Source organism: Crocuta crocuta, unplaced genomic scaffold, assembly GCF_008692635.1.
Source record: "Crocuta crocuta isolate KB4526 unplaced genomic scaffold, BGI_CrCroc_1.0 scaffold636, whole genome shotgun sequence".
Classification (NCBI taxonomy): domain Eukaryota; kingdom Metazoa; phylum Chordata; class Mammalia; order Carnivora; family Hyaenidae; genus Crocuta; species Crocuta crocuta.
The window spans coordinates 1463665-1489572 of record NW_027530380.1 but is presented as its reverse complement, the minus strand read 5'-3'; the positions used below and the strand labels follow the sequence as shown (position 1 = coordinate 1489572).

The following is a 25908-nucleotide window of genomic DNA, read 5'->3' as shown; positions in this document are numbered from 1 at the left end:
TCCAGGCTTCAAAGGGGGGAATGTAGTAGAACCCCTCCCTAAGGAATGTGATAAGACCTCAAGGTAAAAGGTAAGGAAGGGCAATCTGGCTATGTGCATAGTGACACCCCTCCCGGCCCTGTAACATGAGACCACCCCATCACCCATATATGGGAGACAAAAAGTAGAAAATGCATAAAAGGCTACACCACGTGGCGTCTGGGACTCAGTTTTTCAAGTACAAACCCTCTGAGCCCATGCCGGCACGAATGGAGTTACTCCCTGGAAAGAAATGCGTCGGTGTCACGACTCTCTGTGCGAGAGTCCTGCTCCAAGGCTAGAACCCGGTGATGCGGCTTCTGCCGGCCAGGGACCACACCTGTCACCTTCCCCAGGGCAGGGACTGAGAGAGGTTGTGGTGTCACTGGCTGGCCAACATCATGATGGATGAGGTGACAGGGGACGCACTCAGAACTGGTTACAGCCATACTGGATATGTCAGTTGCCAACAAGGGCAGTATTTTCAAGAAAAAAAAAAGTTTGCCAGCCATGAGGGGCAGTGAAGAATTTGCAGACGGTCCTGACAACCTCCCAGGTGGCCAGCCCAGTGCCAGAGGAAGGAGAGAGTCAAGGTTGTTTATCTCGAGGAGGGAGCTGTCTCCATGCCACGGATGCACAGGCATGAAAGCTGGCCAACATCAATCAACTTCTGCAACGTAGGACCGAGAGTGGTGGGAATCCCTCCCCAATGTCTGCCCAAAGTCTTACTCTTGAGGCCCCTGGAAAAGGAAGAAGGGGAGAGGTGCGGGGGAGCTAAGGAAGTCCTCACGCGGGAGCAGAGTCTCAGAAAGGTGCAAAGGAAGGAAGCTGGTTACTCTAATGTGCACCCATGAACTTTTATTTTTAATACACTCCTAAACAAGAGGTCCCATGCTCCATTTTACTGTCTGGATTTTACCCTAGTTTATTCATGATACAAACTAAGAAGGCTCTAGGAAGCAGAAAGTTTGACAACCTCTGCTCCAACTTTTAAGGAAAAGTTTGTTGATGTCTGCTTTCAGGAAGACAGAGTAGACAGAACTATGTACTTCTGTCTCATCCTCTTGTTAAGTACAACAAAAAGCCCCGGATACTCTGTATAAAGCAGACTTAAGATTCTGAAAGGTCAAGAAGAAGGCAGACCTCGGGACCCAAGGATAATATGGTGGTGAGTGCTGGGTTTCTTTTTTGTCTTCTCAACAGAGTAGAGACGCTGACTGTCTCCAAGTTGATATATATATAGGTTAACACAATTCCTATCGAGGAAGAGGAGGAAAAGGCAAGCTAAGGACTGAGATAAAATATTTGCAAACCACCCAACCCATCAAGGGATATATCCCACCACGGATATGTTTCTCTGAGGCATATAAAAGACTCTCCAAACTGAACAGTAAAGAAAACAAATAATCCAATTTTTAAAAATGGGCAAAATACATGAACAGGCATTTCACTGAAGATGATATACAGATGGAAAATAAGCACATGAAAAGATGTTCAACATTAATCATCAGAGACATTATAATTAAAACCACAATGAGACTCCATTAAACATGTATCAGAATGGCTAAAATAAAAAAAAGTGGCAATACTGCCGAATGGTGGCAAAAACACAGGGAAGTGAATCGCCAGTCCCCTGCCAGTGGGAGTATGAAATGGTACAGCCACTGTGGAGGACAGCTTGGCAGTTTCTCTAAAAATGAAATGTGTGGCTACCATCCAGCCCAGCAATTATACTCCTGGGCATTTAATCCAGATGAGAGAAAACCTTCACACAAGACTTGCATACAGCCTGCACAAACATTCATGGTAGCTTTTTTCATAATAGCAAAAAACTGGAAACAGCCCAGATGCCCTTCAGTGGGTAAATGCTTAAACCACCATCCATACGCACCACACACCCAACCCTCAGCAAGAAAAAGTAACAGACTGCTGAGATATCCACCGACCCAGACGTCTGGGAGGAAGAAATAAAAAACTGTCTTTGTTTGCAAAGGATATGACTATGTAGGAAATCAGAAAATCAACAACGAGAACTCCTGCAACTAAAAAGCAATCCTAGCAAGGTTACAGGACACAAGGTTAATATACAACAGTCAATTGCTTTCCTGTATAATTCCAATGAACAAATGGAGTTCGAATTTTAAAATATTATCCCATTTATGTTAGCTCCCCCCAAAATGAGATACAAAGGTGTAAACCTAACAAAATATGTACAAGATCTATATGGGGAAAACTGTAAACTCTGATGACAAAAAACAAAGAAGAGCTAAATAATAGCTAAATAATTGGAGAAATATTCCATGTTCATGGATAAGAAGATTCAATATTTACAAGATATCTGTTCTTCCCAATTAGATCTATAAAATCAGTGCAGTCCCAATTAAAATCTCTGGAAGTTATTTTGTGGGCTTCCGAAAACAGATGCTAAAGTTTATATGGAGAGGGAAGAGATCTAGAATATCCAACACGATATTGAAGGAAAAGAACAAAGTTGAAGGACTAACACCACCGGACTTCAAGATTTACCACAAAGCTACAGCGTTCAGGACAGTGTGGTGTCAGCAAAACAAAATAGACTGATGGGATAGAGAGCCCAGAAATAGACCCACATAAATACTGTTAACTGATCTTTGACAAAGACGTAAAGGCAACATAACAGAGAAAAGATAGTCTTTTTAAGAAATGCTGCTGGAACAGCTAGATGTCCACATGCAAAGAAAGGAATCCAGACACAGATCTTACACTCTTCACAAAATTAGCTCAAAGTAGCCCATACACATACATGTGAAATGCAAAACTGTAAAACTCCTATTAGATAACATAGAAAATCTAGATGACTTTGAGCATGGCAATGACTTTTTAGATAGAATACCAAAGTCATGGTCCATAAAATAAATAATTGATGAGCTGGGCTTCAGTAAAATGTAAGACTTCTGCTCTGCAAAAGCCACTCTGGAGAGAATGAGAAGGCAGGCCACCGACTGGGAGAAACTCTATGCAAAACACACATCCGATAAAGGACTGTTATCCAAAATATACGAAGAACTCTAAAAACTCAGAAATAAGAAAATGAACCATCCAATTAAAAGATGGGCAAAAGACCTGGACAGACACCTCACTAAAAAAAAAAGATACACAGAAGGTAAGTTAAGCCCATTGTGCATCATCAGGGCCTCACAAATGCTGTACACCCGTTGGAACGGCCACACTCCAGGACACTGACGGCACCCGATCCTGGTGTCCTGCTTCGACTGCAGAATGAGAGGCACCCTCACCTCCGGTTTTCTTCCCTTTTCCTCAAGCCGATTCCCCGGGCACGATTTTTCTCTTAGATGAAACCTCCACCTTCAATTCCCTAGACCAGTATTCTAACCTGGCTCCTACGATAATTTGTCTATTGCGGTTTCAAGTTGCATCCCCACTGGCATTCGACTAACCATGGTAGAGTTCCAGGTAGGGACGCAGGGCTCTGGGGGCTGGTCAGCGGAAAGACCAAGCCGTGATTAGAAGGCGGAAGCTTCAGCCCCACTCATGTCCTCCAGAGGTGGGGGAGGGGCTGGAGATTGAGTTAATACCTGATCCTGCCTAGGATATGAAGCCTCCACACAAGTCCCTAAAATACAGGGTTGGGGAGCACCACGTGCCAGGAGGGTGGCGCCCCAAGGTCACAGGGACTCCTGCGCTCAGGTCGCTGCTGAGCCCCGCCCCGTGTGTGTGGCTGTTCGCGTGTGTCTTCTAATATCCTTTACGGTAAACTGGTGATAGTAAGTAGCGTCTCCCTGAGCTCTTGGGCTGTTACAGCAAATTCTCAGACCCGAGGAGCAGTCCTGGGAACTTTCTTCCAGTGCAGTCAAGGCAGACAGAAGTGTGGGTTCCCTGGGGACCCCATCTTGCGACTGGTGTGCAAAGTTGGGGCCATGTGCAGTCTGACACCAAGTCCAGGCCGTTAGTGTCTGAATTGAAGTAAATAACAGGGCACCCAGTTGGGGTCCAGAGATTTGGAGAATTGGTTGATGGAGGGGAAATGCTGCATGTTTGGTGTCAAAGGNTTTAGCACGTGTTGTCTGTTATGGCTTTTTCTCAGATTCTTGAAAAAGGCAAGATATAAGGCAAGTCACATGTGGGGGAAAATAACCAAACCCCCACCCCAAAAAAACAGACAAACCCAAAATGCTCCAGATAATCTAACCTCAATCACAGAGGTGGCCGAGTCACTTGGTAGACATAGGATGGACACAGCCACACCCAAAATAAGGACATACCATTATTATTTTTATATAGTTTTACAGGGCACAGGTTCTTTACCCCCAACAAGATATAATTTTGTATCTTTTTAAAAATTTTTTAAATGTTTTATTTATTTCTGAGAGAGAGACAGTGTGAGCAGGGGAGGGTCAGAGAGAGAGGGAGACACAGAATCTGAAACAGGCTCCTGGCTCTGAGCTGTCAGCACAGAGCCCGACGCGGGGCTCGAACCCACGAACCGTGAGATCATGACCTGAGCTGAAGTCGGACGCTGAACTGAATGAGCCACCCAAGTGTCCCCATGTGATTTTGTATCTTTTTAGTCATGCTATGTGGTCGCCTCTGGGCTGGCTTTGCACCCAACTCTACTCCGGTTGTCCCTCCTCATACTGAATCTCTTAAAAGCTGTGGGGCTTTAGGAAGTTCTCCCTGAGAGAGACTCCACAGGGGCCGCGCCTCCCCAGATGCCCCTTCCCCAGCGTCCAGGCCTCCGCTCGGCCTACGGGGCCGCAGCCAGAGTGTCCTGGGCCCACACGGAAGGTCCCTCGAGCCACAGGGGCCTGGGCCACACCAGGTCCCTGACCTGAGGGCTGTGCTCTCCTTCCTCCCCGGCCGGGACACCCTCTGGCCCCATAGGTGGGCCCCACCTGGCTTCGGGTCCTTTCTAGACAACTCGCCTCCCAGACTCGCCTCCTCCTGCCTGTGCCTGGGGTCTCCTGAGCTGGGAGTGTCGTGTGCTCGCTGGGTTTCAAAGATCTGTACAGACAAAAGAATGTGAACTATCTGAATCACTTTTATTTTGATTACACGTTGAAATGACAGTGTTTTGAATATATTGGGTTAGATAAAAGATTATTAAAATAAATGTCGCCTACTCCTTTTCACTTTTTAAAATGTGGCTCCTGGAGAAATCTAAATTACCTGCGAGGCCTGCAGATACTGCCGTGGACAGCATGTCAGGGGAGATGGAGAAGGAAGGCCGCCCTCCAGGAAGGAAGGCCGCTTCCTCCCCTCAGGCCCCTCCCAGCCCCAGGGGTGAAGTGGACGGGACTCCCCCAGCCGCACCCCTCCTGCTCCGGACCCGGACAGCAGGCACCCGGCTGGGGAGAGCCCCACTGGGAGAGCAGAGCTGGTCTCTGCGCCCGGCCTGTCCCCACAGCGTCTCCATCCCGAGGGGGTCGAAATGGCGAAGAACTCGGTATTTTTCTCCCCCTCTGTGGTTCCCCATCAGAAGTTGCTGTTCCACATACAGCTCTGCGAACCGCCGGCAGCTGCTGGGCGCCCTGCTTCCTGACGCTGCCGTGCTTGTAAATGAGCTTTCCCAGCGCGCTCGGAGGGCCAGTACGGTCCACAAACACGCAAACAGGCCGACGTATGCTCAGTCACGACGTTACTTACAACAATGGAAGGTGTTTGAAAACTTTAATTCTCTTTGCGTTTACAACAGAACCAAAGGGGGTCAACTTAACAACCGCTCCTACCTGTTGGTTTCTGCAAACCAGCTATGTGAACCGTATTTTAACAATATGAGAACAATAATTAGGGAGAAAGTTAACTGGATGATAGAGCTTTTCCACATCCCAATGAAACACGTAGGAAACTAGATAATGTTCGGTCCCATAACGGCAACCCCCCTGCCCGAGTGTCAGGTGGGCCGAGGGAGGCCGAGGCTTTGCCTGTGGCTGAGAAAGCGCCCGCACTCGGGAACTCCGAGGTAATCCGACTTCTCCAGAGAGTCTCAGCTGTGTCTGAGCAGCCCGTCTGGAGAATTTATTTCAAAATAGTTTTAGTGAAAAATCATTATGGCGTTTTTAGGCAGAGAGGCCTCCGGGGGAAACCGCCGAGACGGGGTGAGGGCGGCAGGAATGGACTTATTTCTCCCCAGAGCCTGCGTCAGCCCTCCCTCCCCCGACGTCACAGGAGTCTGCTCTCCCCCCAGGGCCGCACGACGGCGACAGCGGTCAGGGGCGGCTGCACTTCCTCAAAAAGGGGGGCGGCTTTGATCGGCCGAGACCCTCAGCCACTGGGTAAGTCCCCTCGACGCCCTGGTGCAGGCGGAAAGCCCGCACTTCCTGACGCAGCTGCTGACGCAGACCCGGCCTCTGGCTCCTTAAACGACCTTCCCAAACTACAGGTCACCTTCCCCCGGAACATCCCAACGAGATCTCTGTGCGGTCGGAGTTTTCTCCAGCGAACTCTACTCAATTTTCAACCCTTTGGATCTAAACTCGATACGGAGGATCTGTGACAGGCACCTCCCGAACTCCTCCAGGATCATCCGCTCCGCCAGGCACTCCGAGCAGTGCTCCTTCTCAGCCTCCTCGCCCTGCGCCAGCAGGCAGGCGCACGTGGCTTCCACCACCTCCCAGGAGATGCACGAGGACCGCCTGGCAGAGACAGAGTGGTTACGGGCCGCGGCCCCCAGCTCCGGGGGCTTAAAGAACGTCACCAGCCGAATCTAACGCTGTCTTCCTACTGTTGGAAGCTCTCACTGTGACAACATGAAGGAAAAGCTTTTACAAGAACAACCCAGCGGACGGGCAACCCGTCTGACTCCTGCGCCCCTCTCGTGGCAGATGCTAAATTTCCTCCAGATTCGATCCACTATGACATTCAGAGGAACCCGTGGGCCAGACAGGGGCAGAAGCGGGAGTCTGGCAGCAGAAGGCCCCTGGAGCTGGGCCGCACAGCCTGGTCTGAGCTCCGTGCACAGCGCGTGCACCACGGGAGCCACTCCAGGACGCCACCTGCCCCGAGGACTCGCCACCTGCGAGGGGCCCGTCAGCGTGGCCCGCCCCCCTCCCTGGATGCTCCCTGGAGCCCGGAGCCAGTTTCTGAAGGCAGCGCACTCTCTCATACGCGATCAGCCATGTTCCCCATGGAGCTCAAGAGGCAACTGCCCCAGGAGGGCTCAGACTGCAAAAGTTCAGGAAAACTCTTGAAAGGACTAGAGAGTGTTGTTTTCTAGTACTCTCCATCCCTCGTGCCCACCCCTTAGGCGCCCGCACTTTCTTTCCAGTGTATAGATCAACTCTCCTCAAGTTCACCTGTTTCCCCGCTTCTGAGGGGTAATTCAGGGTACCCACCGGTCCTTTCTGAGTTGCGGTAGTCCTGCGGATTTAGCTGGCGACAAGTGACGGCTGCCTTCAAACCCTCCAATGTCCGTATAGTAGGGCTGGCTCATTAGTGTTTTCCGTTCTGGGCTTTCTTCATAATTCTTGCAACCAATGCATTTGCAAATAGAAGAGCACATGATTTTGGCCTGGTAATAGAAAATGCTTCAATGAAATTAGACTGCTCTGTAACTCATCAAAAAGCAACACATTCTATCTGGACCTTAAATAACTCTGTGTGTGTGTGTGTGTGTGTGTGTGTGTGTGTGTGTGTGTGTATGTGCGCGTGCATGTGCGCACGTGCTGCAGATACTGCATTTTTCACAAGCGGAAGCTTTGCTGCAACCTTGTGTCGAGCAAATCTGTTGACACAATTTTTCCAACAGCATTTGCTCACTTCGTGTTTCTGTGTTACGTTTTGGTCATTCTCTCATCATGACCCTGACGTTTTTGTGATGCTCTGTGAGCCGTGAGGGCCACTGAACACACAGATGATGGTCGGCACTTTTTAGCAACAAAGTATTTTTTAATGGAGGCCTGGACATTGTTTTTAGACTTCAGGCTACTGCACTTACCAGACCATAGCGTAATATATACATAACTACTTTTCCATGCACTTGGGAGGCCTAACCTTCTTTTGACAGCCATGCTGCGGTGATCTGGACCCAACCTGCAGTGGCTCAGTGGTGTTGGCCCTGCTGCGACCCCCTGCGGCAGGCCTGGGTGGTGTTCTGGGGGAGGTCCCTCCTGCTTACTTGTGGGCGGGCTTTGTTTCTCAGCACAAGGCAGCTTGCGACCCCATCTCACAGCAGCCCTGCCCCCCACTATGGTTCCCGGCTCCCTCTGTTTCAGCAGCTGGGAATTTCCCTCTGCTCTCTTCAGCCCAGAGATGCACATCATGTTTTACCTGCACCTCTGGGTGTTTTGAGGAGGAGACCTTTCAGGATTTCTAGTCTGCTCTGGAAAACACAGGACATCTGTCTGGCAGAGGCGTGGCCCGGGGAAAATGGGCAGCTCACTGTCTCAGGGCAGCAGGGAGGGCACTGTCAAGGGCGGATGGAGATGCTGTCCGTGCATCCGAAATCCCTCTGCTGGGGTGATGCCTCTCACTGTCTGAATTCTGCATCTCTGCAATACTTCCAACCGTGTTTTCAAAATCCTAGCCAGGGGACTGCTAGGCCGGCTCACTCGCATCTTTCAACATGGGCACCCGGAATCACCAGGAGCTGTCTCAAGCCATCTGTGACCACCTTTTAAAAGTAAAATTCACAGGTACCCCCCGAGGACGGCAAGCAAACCAAGGAGAGCCTTTCAAGGAAGGGCTTCCTGGCTGCTTTGCTGCTGGGACCTGTGGGCTCCTTCCTCTCCCTCCCTGTCCTCCAGCACAGGGAAAGGGGACCGAAAAGGTGGCAGGAAAGGGGAAACCACGATTCCCTCCACTGCCACCGAAATCCTTGAGAAACGGGCGACACTTTCCATCAAGAAAGCGGTCTGCACCGCGGTGTCCCAGCTCTGTCTGGTGGCCAGGGCCCGCTGCCCACTACGGGCTATGAGCGCCCGGCCTGGGCACACGGCTCTGCCAGGACGGGGCTCCTCAGGGCAGGCAGGGCCGGGTGGTGGGCAGCCTCCACTGGGCACCCAAAGGGTGGGCTCAGGGAGGCCACCGGCTCCCAAAGGAGCCCCAGGCTCATTTGCTTGACTCGAAAAGCATAACTGGTATTCGAGAAATCGCGCACATTTATGTGCGTGCATGACAGAAACCTTGGGAGGAAGAAAACTGAATCTGGTTTCGTTTTTAATTACAGTAAAAAAAAAATTTTTTTTTTTTTAACTGCAAAAGTTACTTGGGCCCAGACGCTGACCTGCCGGCTCCCCGGCCCCGGGGCCACGTGACTCACCTCGTAGCACTCGCAGTAATTCTTGAGGCAGCTCGACCTCCTGCAGTTACAGCCCTTGTTGTGCCGAGGCTTCACGTCCCCCGACTTCCCTTTGCCGATCTTCGGCTGGAAAGCCTCTGGATTTCTATCGAGACAGGCCTAAGGCGGAAAACACAGAACTCCGTCAGGGCCCTTTGGGATGTAAAGAGAATGTTCCGTGAGAGGGGCCCCGTCTGTCTGTCACGCTGGCCCAGCTGTGGCTCCAGGAAGGGCCACACGTGCTCTGCCCTAACGCACGTGCACACTTGAAGGTCTGGCCCCCTCCCCCCAGGTTCAAGGTCTTATGTGTATTTATTGTACAATAACTGGATGGTAAGGATGTGAAGAGGATGATTGTGTCCGTGTAGCCATCTCTCCTCCGGGCATGTTTTCCCAAGACAGCGGGGATCGCGGCGCTCTGCTAACAGCGCATTAAACGCCTACCGTGTTCCTGGACCTTTCTGTGTGATTTTTATGCACTCTCTCACCTAATCCTCACAGCGGCCTTGGGAAGCAAATACCACTGTTGTTTCTGTCTCACAGATGAAGAAATTGAGGCCCAAGAGCTTAAGGAATAAATGGCAAGGGACTGAGTGGGGTCGCCAGGCTCCACCACTGGGCCCCGTCTTGCTCACACAATACACTGAGCTTTTTATCCTGGTTGGTTTAACTTTCTCATCCATCTTTCTGCTATGTATCTAGACCGATGAATTCATGCATATTGTCTTTAACAATGATGCATTGGTAATGCATCATTAAGTGTAGGGGCGCCTGGGTGGCTATCGGTTAAGTGTCCGACTTCAGCTCAGGTCATGATCTCACGGTTTTTGGGTTCGACCCCCGCGTCGGGCTCTGTGCTGACAGCTCAGAGCCTGAAGCTGCTTCGGATTCTGTGTCTCCCCTTCTCTCTGCCCCTCCCCCACTCACATTCTGTCTGTCTCTCTGTCTCAAAAATAAAAACATTAACAACAACAAAAGCAGAAAACAAAGTGATTCGGTGCGATTCGAGCACCACACAAGTCACCATAGCAGCCCTGCCCTTCACCCTCCCCCCCGCCCCTCCCCCCGGTTAACATGTATGGGCTGCACTGTCTGACAAGACCTTCCCATCACTGCAGAGGGCCCATCAGACAGCACGGCCTGGAGTGAGGCTGAGGGACAGTGGAGTGCGATGAGTGGAGCACGACCCAGCCCCAGGGGCTCCCCGTGACTCCTCCCGGTCAACACACCCGGTGGGACCCCTCCCCCCGGGGCCGACCTCCACTGCTGCCCCTGTGCGATCCTTCAGCAGCATGGCACCTGCGGGACTCACCACAAGGAGCTCCTGCTTCTCACCGCCGGGTGGTGTTCCATCCACTCTCTGCCACCGATGGACCCCCAGGCTGCTCCTGGGGGCATGCGTGTGTCTGGCAGACATGCACGCTCACACACACTCACGCACGCTCATGCACGCTCACACGCGCTTCTGGCGCCTCTGTTTTCAGGAACGACGCTGCTGGCTCACAGCACATGCAAAGGTTCCGCTGTACAAACTATTGCCAAACAGCGTCCCTGTGGTTGTACCATCTTAAGCTCCTACCAGCGATGCTTGACAATGAAAACGCTTTTTCAAAAAGAATTTTTTTTTAAATTTGAGAGAGAGAGAGCGTGCGCACACAAGCAGGAGAGAAGGGCAGAGGGAGAGAGAGAATCCTAAGTGCAGAGCCCGACGTGGGGCTTGATCCCATGACCTTGGGATCGTGACCTGAGCCAAAATCACGAGTCAGATGTTCAACCGACTGGGCCACTGAAGCACCCCCAAAATTCCAACACTTTTTAAATGAAACTTTATATACTTTTAACTGTAGACAATACCCTTTAACCCTAAAGAAAACACCACACCACTGAAGTTAGAGGCATCAAAACTCTCTTCTCTCCCATGGATTTGGCTGTATCAAATGGGTAAGATATTTTCAAGTGATCTATTCATAATTCAAGAGGGGAATTAAATTAATGTAGAAACAAAACAGACCGACCATGACACAACATGACAGTCTCAAGTCGATACGTGATGGCCCTTGATTTCCCTTTGTAAACTGGGGACACCAAAATGTGAGCCCCCACGCCTGACAGTCTCTTCTCTGATGATCTTTTATGCCCACAGGAAGGGATGAACCTCGAGCTCCCGCATCGAGCCTGTGGCAAGTGCAGGGCATTGGCCCCCTGAGGAACGTCCCGACGCCCCCTCCACCTGGAAGCCACAGAGAATAAACGTTAGATGTGTGTCGTGGCTGAGCGCTCCAGCCAGTCCTCTGTCCAGCGGGCTTCCACACCGCTCAGCCTCTGCTCCTCAAGGTCAGCTTGTGTCCTACGTGACAGGACCCAAATCTCTAAACCCCAAATCAAGATATCTGCACGTTCTGAAATCAGAACCTCCCGAGAGCGTGGGGCATCACAGAAGGCATCCTGCATGGTGGGAATAAAGATCTTTCTCTGACTGCTGCTCTCCTGACAGCTCTCTCGAGGGCCAGTACCCCAGCTCCAGGAATCTCTGGAGATCGTTTTGTGAATATCTCATGCACTTGTATTATTCATTCATTCATTCATTCATTCATTCATTCATTCATTCATGAAAGAGTAGGGAGAGGGGCAGAGGGAGAGGGAGAGAGAATCTCAAGCAGGTTCCATGCTCAGAGTGGAGCCAGATGCAGAGCTCGATCACACTACCCTGGGATCACGACCTGAGCCGAAATCAAGAGTCGGACCCTTGACCCACTGAGCCACCCCGGCGCCCCCTCAAGCACTTTTAACACTTTTAGAATGCGTGTATTCAGTGGGGAAATTGCTACCTTAATGGCCTTGAACCTCTGGATTTCGTGATGTAGGTTGTTACAACAATTGTTACAGTTGCAGTTGTTGCAGAAGTCCCCGCTGGCAAAGCAGTCGCAGTACCTGTGAAGCAATGACACGGTGTGTCAGAGGCGCAGACGGCGCGGGTGTGGGTGACGGCAGCGCACAGGGCAAAGGACCCGGCACGCTGCCGTCCACACAAGTGCTATTTAACGGTTCTGACTCCTTTTGGACGAGAGCTGGAACACCGGGGGTGACACTCCCCGGTGACTAAGAGGAGAAAGAGAAACTAGTTAGACCCACTCGTTTCACAATCTAAGAGTTTGCAAAGCAAAACGATCTTCTGGACACTGTCGGTTGCTGCCCGGGTGCCCACCGACGCCCCCCAAGGACGAGCAGGAGCCATCACCCACCCCCCGCCCCAGTCCACCCAGCACAACGGAGCTGAGCTCGCGTCTCGGCCAGACCTTGCCTGTGAGTGGAAACTAATGGGGCCCGGAGCCACGCCTGGCATGGGCTTCACCTTTCTTCTGCTCCCTGTGGACCCGCGGGGACAGAGAAGGGAGTGGCAGGGGAGACACACGCACGTGCACGCACATCTACCGAACAGCTTTGTTGGCAGAATCCCTCCGGGACCGCGTCCACGGCACCCTGGGATCTGGAAGCCATAAAGGCATTACCAGGTGACAGGTGGCCATGCTGACAACCTTCTCTCATGGCTTTCCCTACAAGAACGGTCAGTGTGGCTGGGCCTGTGGCTTGCACGGTAAGACACCTTCCTCGCCTGGTGTGAAAGTTCAGTGTCAAGGCAAGGCCGCCTGCCATCTTACCATAACTGCACCCGGAGGAGGAAGGCCGCCCGGCGTCTGGCTCATAACCTGCACCCAGAGGTTTCGGAAGCTGTCCTCCTGGAGAAGCTCCCTTCTGAGAGCACGAGGCATTGAAAAGAGCTTCAAATCCATTTGTAAAATCAGCTCTGCCACCAGGTGCCCACATTATCTGATACAGGCTGTTTATTGTCAGCATCTTGAGGACTAAAATGGAAGTCATGGCATCTAAGCTACCTGTCTCAAGGGGTCGCCCAGGGGAGCTTGGGACCCCGCGTGGCCATACTTCCCGTGCCACACTGGGTGAGGCCAGGAGGGCCGATATCTGGCAACACAATGGGCCAGATGTCCGTAGAAACCTCAGTTACAGAATTCATAAACATTTTTCTTTTAATATCTATGGTTTTAACTTTCTTAAATAATACTTTTAAATGCATGTCAGGCCAAGGAGAGAGTAAAGATGATCATCAGGAAACTGCAGGGGCGCCTGGGGGGCTCAGTCAGTTAAGTGTCCGACTTAGGCTCAGGTCATGATCTCACAGTTCATGGGTTTGAGCCCCACATCGGGCCCTGTGCTGACAGCTCAGAGCCTAGAGCCTGCTTTGGATTCTGTGTCTCCCTCCCTCTCTCTGCCCCTCCCCTGCTCACCTCTCTCTCTCTCTCAAAAATAAATTTAAAAAGAATAAGAAGAAACTGCAAACCCAGGGGCGGGGGGTGGGGGGCGTGGTTCTGTGGCTGCTAAGGGTTGTCCTGGGGCATCTGCTGCTCCCTGGTGACCCCAAGCCTGCTCGGGCAGGAGACAGAAGACATGATCCGGGCTACCAAAGGTGGGAGGTGCACCAGAGACCCCCCTCCCATAAAAAGCACACACCCTTGAAAGGCAACCTCCCCACAGATCATCAACTCCAGAGGAAGCGTGGAGATACTGCCTCTGTGAGGCACAGGGATGGGGAGGTGAGAGCTTGCTAACCACTGGGATGGAGAGAAGGGGAGGAAGAGGCCCAAAAGCAGAGGAGAGAGGTACCGACAGCCGACTCAAGAGCACTGAACCCTGCACCAGCTCTGAAGACTGGGAAGCAGGGGGCCCAGGCTGCTCTGGGGTGGGGGTGGCGGTGGGGGATGGGAAGAGAACCGGTGGAAATTCCATTTCGGAGGGAGCCAGCCCCCAGGCTCCCGCCTGCTTCCAGCACCCTCTTCCTCTCCACCATTGTGGTAGGACACTGAAATCACTCTCTGGGGTAAAGCAAGTGAGGGCTGGGAGGTCACAGTGGAGCAAGGAGGAGAGGGGAACGTGGGGACCCACAGCCCTCTGGGATCCTAGCACCACCCTGGAAAAGCCTTCTCCAAGGACCCCCGACCAGCCCAGGACAGAATACGGAGAGAAAGGGTCCCGCCCGGTGGTGCATCCACAGCGAGCAGGTCCTCACTGATGCTCCCGGGGTCCCCAGTCAGCTTACGCCTCATTCTTACATGTGAGCGGAGGGACAGCCGAGATCTGCACACGTGTCAGGAGACCTTTTGACTGGAAAGACAGAGGACTGAACAGAAACTGGGGGGAGCCTGCTTGGGATTCTCTCTCTTCCTCTCTCTCTCTGTCCCTTCTCTGCTTGTGCTTATGTGCTCTCTCTCTCTCTCAAAATAAATAAGCATTTAAAAAAGATAAAAATAAAAAAACAAACTCTACAATGTATAATCTGGATAAAAATAATAACTAAATTCAAAGTGAAAAAGGATAAGCTAAAAGATAAATTAAGAATAAGGTGCATCATAAACAGACAAAGAGATTAAAAATACAGAAAGGAGGTTGTGAGGAACGGTGGATAGTTAGAGGGGCCAGAAAACGGCAGATCAGCGTTACAGGATGAAGAGACTGTGAGGACACGTCTACGTGTTCCAGAATCGTCACAAGCTGTGGATCCACTGATTTCAAAAACTTAGCGAACCCTCCAAAAGATAACGACAGAGAAAAAACAAAGACAAATGGGAAATCTTAAAAGCCCCAGAGAGAAAAGACAGGTACCTAGACTGACAACTTACTTCTTGTTAGAAATCATGGAAAACAGTAGAACAATATCTTCAAAGCTCTGAGAGGAAAACTGACAATCTAGAATTTTATACCCAAACTATGTTTACTCACCAAGGTCTAGACTGGGCACATTTCATCTCCTGTTCTACATACTTTGCTGGGTTTGATTGATTAAGTCTTGCCTCTTTCCTTTTTTTAATTTTACATGGAAGATTTTTAAATCTCTGTCCCCAAACTTGCTCTGTATCCTCCCCTAAAAGCCTTGTTTTCTTTAAAAAAACACATTTTTTAATATTTACCTATTCTTGGGAGACAGAGTGCAAGCATGAGAAGGGCAGAGAGGGAGACACAGAATCTGAAGCAGCTCCAGGCTCCGAGCTGTCAGCACAGAGCCCGACGCGGGGCTTGAACCCACAAAGCACGGGACCGTGACCTGGGCCGAAGTCAGATGCTTAATCAACTGAGCCACCCTAAATCCTTGTTTTCTCCTTCCACCAACAGCATGGAAGGATTATTTACATCAGCTGCGTATTCTTCCTCGTCACCCATTCACCCTTTACGCTACTGCCCTCGGACCTTCTTCTCTATCCCTCTGGCTCTCAGAGGTGATCAACGACCTCCTCACTGGTGATGCAAGGACCCCTTCAGGGCACATGTGCCTCAGGGGCTGTGACACTTATGTCCCAGAAGCACATTTCCAACTTCCTTCCAGACATTTCTACTTCCAGTTCAGCGTCCAGCCTTAACTTGCAGTCTTCTCCCACTACTTTCTGCTCAAGCCATGCTCCCTCTCTACATCCATGGTGCTGTCTGTCCCTAAAATAATCCCGAGTCCCTTCTGACAGTCACCTTTCTCTCCTTTCCCAAGGAGTTACCAAGCCTGCTGATTCTGGCTCAGAAATGTCTCTCTTTTTAAAAAATTTATCTTTTTACAAGTAAATCACATTTGTTGAACAGAAGTTTTTTGATATAAATAAACACAAAGAAAAAATTGCAATCACCCAGAATTCCACACCCTAGAGATGATCGTTCCGTGGACATATTTCAGACTTTTTCTCTAAAAGTAAACATACTGAAATAAACATGTGTTGTTTGATTACATATTATATACAAGCAAAAACAAGAGCATATTCTATACACTGTTTCAGTGTGCTTTTTTTCCTTATCAATATCAGGAGTCACTATAATAACTTGCTTTTATTCCTTATCAATGAGTGTTTCCCATGTAAATAGATTTATACACCATTTTAATGGCTGCAAAGTGCCCCATTCTGTAGCAGCATCATGATTTATTTAATAATTCTCTTTATACTGAACGTGTAGATTAATTTACATATTTTGGAATATGAACAACACAGGGGTGGCACTGGCCTCCTTTCAGTTCCTAGAACCCTGTGACCCTCCCTGTCTTGCCACAGGGCCTTTTCATCTGCTGTTTCCTCTGCCTGGAACACTCTCAGCCACCTCCTTTCAATCAACTCTCTTTCAATTAACTCTCCTAACCAAACACCCCTCCCTCAGGGAAGCCTCCCCTGGCTTTTACACCTGGTCACCTCCCCCCGCCCGCACACACTTTGCCACATTGTCCATATTTCTACCCTGACCTTTACATATATATGATTATTTTATTCACGTCCATCTCCCCCAGCCGGCTGTGAGTGCCCACAGGGCAGGGACCATGACTATACTGTTCCTTTCGCTCTTCCTCGGTCCTGAAACGATGGGCTTTCAGCAGTATTTGTGGAATGTATGAGTAAACGTACATGTCTGAAATATCTCTTAAGTCTCTGGGGTTTTTTCTTCATTGCTACCCTCCCTGCCTTAGTTCAGGCCTTCCCCACCTCTTCTACACTCTTGTGATAGCCTCTTAACTAATCTCACTTTCAACTTCCCCCACACTTTGCCATTAGTGTTAATTTCCTAAAGCATGTACCAGGCAGAAAGTACCAAAGAGAACGCTGCAATCCGAAAACACAAAATTCAATGGTATTGTGCACTCCTGGTGGGGATGTGAGATGGTACAGCCACCGTGGAAACCAATAGGGCATTTCCTTAAAAAGCTAAAACCCAGACTTACGACACAATCCAGCAAGTCTACTTCTGGGCATACAGACCCAAAAGAATTGAAAGCTGAGACTCAAACAGATGCTTGCTCACCAGTGTTCACAGCCGCAGTGTCCTCAGCGGCCAGAAGGTGGAAACACCCATATGTCCATGACCCAGATGAAGGGCTAAACAAGACGTGCTCTACTCACTCAGTGGACTACTACTGAGCCTTGAAAAGGAATGGAAGTCTGACGCCTGCTATGACAGATGAGTCACGGACGCCGAGTGAAAGACACCAGACACAAAAGGACAAACATTGAATGATTCCGATTAATATGAGGTCCCTAGAGTAGGCAAATTCAGAGACAGGAAGTCGAATGCAGAGGTTGCCAGGGACTGGGGGGAGGGGTACAGAGTTTCTATTTGGAATCATAAAAAAGTTCTGGAAATGGATAGAGGCGATGGTCGCACAACACGGCGGATGCACTTAATGCCACCGAATGGTGCACTTAAATGGTTAAAATGGGGGCGCCTGGGCGGCTCAGTTGGTTGAACGTTCAACTCTTGATTTTGGCCTGGGTCATGATCTCACGGTTTGCGGGACTGAGGCCCACGTCGGGCTCTGCGCTGACGGCGCGGAGCCTACATGAGATTCTCTCTCTCTCTGCTCCTTCCCTGCAGGCATGTGTGTGTGTGCTTGAGTTTTCTCTCACAAATAAAACATGGTTAAAATGATAAAATTTTTGCTATGCATATTTTACCACAAAAAAAGCAAGATGTACAAAGTATGTGTGGAATGCTGCCATTTAACTGAAAAAAATAATTAAATAAATTTTAAAACTTCAAAAAAATAAGGAGGTACAAATAAGTCTATATATCAATAATGAGAAAAAATGCAAATGGATGAAAGAAGACTATTAAAATAACGGATCANNNAAGCAAGCAAGCAGCACAAAAAGCTGGCAAAAAAAGAGTAAAATAATACAGGTATGTGGGGGAAGTGAAAAGGGGAAAACTCAATGTACCTCTGAAATAGGAAACAGAGCAGAAAACCAAAAGTTGATGCCCTGAAAAGACTGACCAAATAGACAAACTCCTCATGGGAAAGATCGAGAAGGAGAAAAGGTACAAACAAATGATAGTGGAAATTAAAACCAGAAAATTAGAAAATTTAGATGATATGTACAGAGACAATTTTTAAAACAATATAAGACTACATAAACAGGAACATGAGTAGACTTAAAATTTTAGAGAATGCAACAATTTTCAAGAATATAAAGTATTAAAATGGACTCAAGAAGAAATAAAAACCTAGAGAAAGCAATAACCATGAGAGAAAGTGGACTGAGTAATCCATCCCCTTCTCCCACTCCAAACCACAAAGACACCCAGCCCAGATGGGTTTCTTTTTTAATGTTTATTTTTGAGAGAGGTAGAGAGAGAGAGCGAGACAGAGAGAGAGACAGAGAGACAGAGCACACGCAGGGGAGGGGCAGAGAGAGAGGGAGACACAGAATCTGAAGCAGCTCCAGGCTCCGAGGTGTCAGCACAGAGCCCGATGTGGGGCTTGAATTCATGAACCATCCAACTGTGCCAGCCAGGTGCCCTCTGCCCAGGTGGTTTTACAGGCAAAGTGTAATTAAACTTCAAAGAACAAATAAATGCTTTTTATTTCCCCCAGAGGCTTCATGAAAGAGTGTAAGGTGGGGGTGGGGATTGGGAAGTCTGATAATGCATTTTATTAGGCAATACAAAACACTGGCTTTGAAACCACGACCAAAGTTTTAAAAATGTGAGAGAGGGAAACTGTAGCTCCACCCTACTCAAGAAAAGATGCAAAGTCCTAGGCAGAATATTAGAAAACCAGATCTCGCAGCGTTCACAAAAAGGTAAAATCGGTACATCGTTATCACTTTGGGTTAAGTCCCTGGCACACAAGGGTGGATTAACATTAGAAAATGTGTTGGGGCGCCTGGTGCCTCAGTAGCTCAGAGCCTGGAGCTGCTTCTGATTCTGTGTCTCCCTCTCTCTCTGCCCCTCCCCCTCCCCTGCTCATGCTCTGTCTCTGTCTCTGTCTCTCTCTCTCTCAAAAATAAATGTTTAAAAAATAATAATAAAATAAAAATAAATAAATAATTTCCTAAACCTTTTTAGATGCATTTTTGAGCTGGTAAAAAAAATAAATAAATAAAAAAAAAAACTTAAGGAAACCCCTCAGAAATAGGGGTTACTTAGAAATAAATAAAAATAAAAAAAATTAAAAAATAAAGCTTAACATCCTTTTTGAAAATCCATACATTTTCGATAAAATGCCGAAACATTTATCTGTCTTTTTATTAAGTTTACAGTAATATTGTTTTAATGATACAGATTAATTTTATTATTTGAAAAGTTTCCCAACTTCTGATGGCAAACGGAACAAGAGGTTGGGGTCTGTTACCTGAGTTTCGAGGGCCACCAGGGGAGGACTGGCAAGCGTGACTCCAGCTCTCCTGGGGGGAGGGGGATGCGGTGGGGGGGGCCTCTCTACCACAGGACGGGGCGCCAGACAGTCCCCCAGGGAGCTGGACACAGACATCAGTAAAGCAGGAGGAGGAAGCTTCCAGAGAGGAGTCCAGAGAACGGGGAGCAGCAGGCTTCTGTTCGGCTTCCAGCGAAACCCGGCCGCGGCCCTTCCTGGCTTCTACCCACGCGCCCGGATCACTGTGACTTTCAGGAAACTCGGCAATGTGCTTCCTCTTCCTCAATGGCTGACTTGCCGTAATCCCTCGTCACCTCTGTCCCATAGATCCTTCCCATAAAACGGGGACAAACGCACCCTAAGAAACCTGTATTCCACTGCTTAGTTGTGGGNTTGAGAGGGCAGGGCCCGCATCCCTCAGGGACAGCGGGGACAGCAACAGCACAGACCACACCCTGAGCCTCCTTCTCCTTTGTTCCCACACTGACCAAGGCCTCAGGACGGTAAATTCTTTCCTTCGTGCACCAGTCACCCATCAGCCTGCAAGAAGCTATTTCTCTGGCCTTCCATTGTGAGCTCACCAATGAGTTAAGCCCTCTCGGAGCCTCACCTGAGCCTCACCTGACTTCCCAGGCCTTAGGGTTACCTCGCCCCGTCCCCAGTTACCGTCTGCCCCTGGCTCCAGGCTTCACAGGCTATTTGGCCTCCGTGGTCCCCAGACAAGACCGTGGCTTGGCCTGCCCCCTGGCTCTGTCCACTTGACACGCCGCCACCTTGTCCTCCACGCGTCAGCCCTCTCCGTCTGGGCTCGCCTGTGTCACACGCTCCGGGCTTCTCCCCTGTTCTCCTGCCCCCTCAGCAGAGCCGCACGTCAGTGGGCCCACGGCGTCCCCAGCGCTCAGAGGTGTGTGGCTCACGTTCACAGACTAAGCCACTTGAGCTCACACGCCTGCACACGGTCACCCTAGACCTCAGCGCTGCCTTTTAAAACATGGCTTTGTCTTCTCAGTGAACCAAGTTTCCCGGACTTCTGGGCTTCGCCCCGCGTGCCCCCAAGTCACTGTCCCACCAGCGACTTCAGCGGGAGCTCTGCAGTGGAAAACCACATGGAGACGGTCTCCGACATCAGGACCGGTCACTTCAAGCAGGTAGGGCTTCAGGGCAGAGGCAGGCAAAGCTGACAGCAGGGCGGTCGCCACGAAGAGCGCCCACGTGTGGCAGGGNTGGCCTCCCGGGGGGGTGGGGGGGATTTTTCCAAGAAAATTCGATATTGAGTATAATTGACAGTTCATCGAACTTGTAAAAACCAGGATGCGGAAATGCTACGCTCTGCGGGGTGCCGTGCTTAGCACTTTTCCGAGGGGCGGACACGAAAGCCAAAGCCCAGGGAAGCTGCCCCGCGGGAGGTACAGGCAGGGTCCCTTCCCGAGTGTTTCCCCAGAGACCCGACCCAGGCTTACGCAGAAAGTGCCTGCCCGCTGCTCTGGCTTACAGCAAGCCTCAGGGCGCGGCTGTCGGGGTTTGGCCGGGTGTGCGCCCTGCGAGCGGCTGAGGCACATCGGGGCTCCGCTCCACTTACTGGCTTCTAAACAACCTTATTTCTATTTAATAATGAAGGATTTGTGATTACTTACAATTTCAGACACTGGGATTTGGTACAGTTACATGGCTTTTTAGACTTTGTGTCCCATGAACTAAGAGTTACTCTATAAAGATTAAAAAAGAAAATGTATTCAGATGGTTACTCTTTAAAAAGAGAATTAGCTAAGTATCTGGTGTTTTTGAATAGAAACTGAAAATCTCAATGCCAGATAGTTATCGGCATTAATAGCGGCGCCTGATTGTGAAATGGAGCCGTGTGCATATTCACATGACGGAGCCGGCCTGGCCGGTCCCAGCCCGAGCGCCCACCGGGGCAGCCGGGGTGTGAGCGGGACCCTGTGCCGTCCCCTCCCTGCAAAGCTGTCGGGAGTCTCTTCCCTCAATCTGCTTAAAGCCCTGCTGTGTGGGGCCCCTCACACCAAACAGCTCCTTTAGTCGTGTATTTTCCAAAACCCGAACCCTATCGATGGCGTAAACTAATCAGTGCACGTTGTCCCAGTGGTGCTGGTGCTGTCCGCGCGGCAGGATTCAGCAACGTCACAGCAAGTGTCGGGCGTGTCGTGTGGCTGTTAGGGGCCTCCCTCCTGACTGCCCTGGGGACGAGCCCGGGAGCCATCTCCAGGGACATCAGAGGAGAGGCTAACGTGTCCTGGCGGCCGCTAAACATGAGGGGTGACTGTGGATGTAAAAATCAGGGGAGGTTCCTGAGCGCTGCCTTACATACTCGCACCCCCGGCCCCCGCGGGGAACTGCGACCGCAGAACACCGGCAGCGTGAGAAGTCAGACCGCCGTGGTGGACACGTGCGCCTGCACAGGGACGCTGACTGGGACGGGGCTGTCACCTCCCCGGGCCGTGCGCTCCCTGAGACGGGGGGTGCAGGCTTGGCCTTCATGGCCACCGGCTGCTCCGGGCCCAGGGCTTCCCACAGGAGGCTCTGTGGGCACTTGGCACGTCTCACAGTCGCCAACCAGATCACTGCATGCCCTTTGTCCCGTGGCCGTCACTGACGCAACTCCCTGAGTACAGTGTGCGAGGCAAACCGCCTGGCCCTGCGTGCCGCACACTCGACTCCAGGAGCCAGGGCCGAGGTCGTCCTGAACCTCCACTCAGCCCATCCCTGGCTGTGCCCTGGCCTGGTCCCTCTCGTGCTGGCACACGTGACTCGACCCCCCTTGACCCCAGCAGCCTCGCTGTCTGGGCTTCTGTTTAGTGACACCCCTCCCCCACATGTGGTCCCTGACCCGGGGACGAGCTGCTAACTCTCATGTCCGCAGTCTTCTGTTTTCAGTATAACGTCCCCAAACCGCGTCCTGAATAACACGTTAACTTATCATTCATCCAGTTCACTTTCCCCCTTTGTGCACAGCGCACCGGCAGATTTCTGTCCCCAGGGTGCCCAGGGGTGGCAGGCCTGGCTGTTCGACCCCCTGACCTGTGCACCGTGGATGAAACGTGGGCTGTTTGGAGGAGGGGGCGTGGACACTCAGCCCTCTCAGCCCTGCCCCCACAACGGGCACAGCGTGGCCTGGCACTGCCTGCCCAGAGGAACCAAAATTGTTCCATTTAGGAAGTGGGACGGGGGCGCAGGGAGACACTCCAGGGCTGACCCGCCAAATGCCCAGTATCAGGAAGACACCAGCGGGCATTTCCTGAGAGACCATCATGTGGTCGGAACTGTGATAAGAGCAGTAAAACCTTGGTTTGCGAGCATAACTCCTTCCAGAAACATGCTTGTCATCCAAAGCACTCGTGTACCAAAGTGAATTTCAAGAACCATTGGCTCAGTTGTGATCGAGTGACGTTCGGCCTCATGTACGACTCGTATTGCGAGACCTCGCTCGTTTACCAGGTGAAAGTTTATTAGAAATGTTTGCACACGCACAGAACAGGTTCTCGCCATCCACGGTTTTACCGCTTGTGTGAGAGGAGTCCAGCACATGATTTGGAACGTGAGCTACACACAACTGAAAAGTCGGAGGACAGAAGATACTGTATACTCAGCTGTCAGATGATTCGGTACTGACTGTGAGGGATATAAAATTCAGAAACGGTAGCTCAGCACAGACGACAGACGTTGACACAAAACCATCCGCTTCTGGAGGAGACAGAACCTGACACCACCTGTCAAGGCCATGACAGTGCATGTTGGTCACAGGGCTGTTCCAGCTGCAGCAGCAGCGTGAGCAAAGGCATCACGTCAGGGGTGAGCACAGAGCGGACCAGGGCCGGTTAGTCATGCGAACTAAACTGGAGAATTCCACGGCCCTAAGAACATCTGCCTTCCCTCTCCCGCCAATCCGAAAATAACCGCATCAGGACAGATCCGTACAATTCTGCCTCAGAAAAGCGTGATAAATAAACACACCAGCACAACATGACCTCATCTTTGAGAAAAAAGTTCTCGGAAAAATAGTCTTGAATGGTCTTTATTGTGACGTTCATGACATTGCCCCAAATAACAGCGTCAACGACCTATCAGAATTCACATTAACACCTGACTGATAGCACGATTACTAAAGCTATAAAGAGTGACAGGACGGGAATTATTAAAAGAAGGACGGGTGAGCTCGCGCTGCAGGACGGCTGGCCGGCCCCGCGTCACGGGCTGGGTCAGAGACCACGTGGGGCCGACACGGCTGCCTTCCCACGTCTTCAGCCCTCTCTGACCTAGTTATCTTGTGCAAGTCAGAGAGGAAGCTGACGAAGCATCTAAAGGGTGACGCGTCGCAGCAGCTCTGCCGAGGCTGGAACTCGCACGGAACCACACCCGCAGCTTTCGGGCGGCTCCCGTGCCGTCAGCACTGTGGGTGCGCAGATACAAACCACCAGGGCCGATTCAGCCGAGGGCCATCAAACCAAGCGATTATTTGCATCAAGGAAACACAACCAGAAAGCCCATGTTGTTCCCGGCACATCATTTATATGAGAAAAGCACTTTTATGACCTGCATAGTTACTTCAAAATGAAGAAAAACACATGACTGGTGAGAAAAGCTAGGAGAGCCTGGGCACACAGTGGGGGACCCGCCGCATGAGGGCGCCCCCCTTACTGCCCCCCAGGAAGATGTGGGTCGGCCGGAGGAGCCCCGGATGGCCCCGCGAGTCCAAGTGCGCACACCTGAAACAAAGTATTAGAAGCACCAAGTCCCCTCAGATGCGCCAGACACGCTACGGCGCGTGGAGGCGATCCGTGGACCAGATGCTCCCGCTGACAAGACAGACAGAGGGAGCATCTCTGGGACGGTGACGTCACAGGCCACGCGGTGCGACCACAGATGGGAGGCCACCGGCAGAGTCTGGCCGTCGCTCAGGCGGCCACTATTTTGCCAGGGATGCGAAGAGCCATGACGACAGAGCAGTCACAACAACAGCGACCACACCCTCACGGATCCCCCACCAAGAGGGAAGTGAGGACAGTGACCCCACACAGCCGGGTCCCACTAAGTTCATGGGACGTCCCCGGCTGCCCTGTTACGACCCCTGGAAAGACCACAGCAGCAGCGAACCATGGGAGCCACTGACTCCGTCCAGCGGGCACGTGGACTGGAGGGCATCGAGAAGCCCAGGACCTGCCACGTGGTTCGCCTGGACTTTCCACTGCCCCCAGACACCTCTCCTCCCAGCACAAAGCCCGCAGGGACCTGGAGAGCACCAGAGGCCACAGTGAACACTTCATGCACCGCTTGACCTGATTTCTTTTCGGGCGCTGGGCTGTCCGACCACAGTGGACTGTGTGCCCCAAACTCGCGGACGCAGGACTGCACTGATCTCATAAGCCATTAAAGGGCCCCATGAGTGGAAAGGGGCGCCCCATCCATGGTGAGCACATGACCACTAACTCGGCAAAGAGTTCCTGCCAGCTTGGTTAGTTTAATTAGTTACAATTATAGACAACACTTTCAAAGGGCAAGACTAGTCCCAGACAAGTACAAGATCCCACGTCCACGTGGGGACCATGTGCCTCGGCGCCTGCCACGGAACGTGGGCTGACCCAGCAGGAGGCGGCAGCGGGCAGGCGCGGGTAAAGGCACACCAAGACCACCGGCAGCGTCAGATGCCGGCCACACCGTTACTTACGTTGATGACAGCAGAAAAGAAAATAGAGCCTCTCAGTTTAAACTGACGTAAAACCAGCACAGAGCCACGAACGGCGGCGAGCCTCTGAGACACCGGCCCAGCCGGTGGGCGCCGCCGAAGGCTTCCCAGCAACAACGCACCAGACACGCGCGGTCACATTGCTAGTGTCACCGCTTAAGGTGCAACACATTCTTTAGAGGGCAGGAAGGTTTACAGGTGAGGCTGAGTTTGCAACTTAGAATAAAATCACACATGTACCCACGAGCCTCTTACACTCTTATATTAAAGTAAGTGACCATTGATTGCTTTTAATCCTTACCCAGCCAAGGTTATTTTTGGTGGCCCTGGGAGACCTGATCCCGAAGGGAAAGTAGACCCGTTGACCATGGATGGTAAGGCTCCGTTGTCGAGCTGTTTAGAGTCAAAGGCAAGCGTGTTTTGAATTAGTACACGTTTTAGAAGTTCCATCCAGCCCACCCCTGGGTACAGACAACAAGCAAGGACTGACTCCCTTCTGCCGGATCATGGCAGTCACTTTCCAGGCCAGGCCCTGTCGGCACCATGATTCCACTGACCCAGAGTGGCCTCCGGCTGAGGCTTCTCGGCAGCAGTGGGGGGGCGGGGAGGGCCAGCCCACATCTCCCCAACCCGCCTGGCCATGGCGTGCCCGGGCGGGGGAGAAGGTCCTGCCTGGGCAGACCAGGGGGCGGTGGGGTGAGGAGGCGGGGGCCGGGGGGCCAAGGGCAG

General features: G+C 51.2%; 1 protein-coding gene across 3 annotated transcripts in view; it reads right to left on the bottom strand.

Moving 5' to 3' along the window:
• Positions 1 to 5668: 5668 nt before the first annotated feature.
• The window catches only part of TESMIN (testis expressed metallothionein like protein), a 30607-nt gene continuing 10367 nt past the window's right edge, over positions 5669 to 25908 (bottom strand). Inside the window, exons 6-11 of one of the 3 annotated variants that reach the window (XM_077766522.1) lie at positions 25481 to 25572; positions 21116 to 21187; positions 12121 to 12223; positions 9275 to 9412; positions 7350 to 7525; positions 5669 to 6650 (exon numbers count right to left, since the gene is read on the bottom strand). In XM_077766522.1, the coding sequence (XP_077622648.1) occupies positions 6461 to 6650; positions 7350 to 7525; positions 9275 to 9412; positions 12121 to 12223; positions 21116 to 21187; positions 25481 to 25572 (771 nt within the window). In that variant the 3' untranslated portion in view covers positions 5669 to 6460. The other 2 variants (XM_077766524.1, XM_077766523.1) reach the window with 2 other exon arrangements.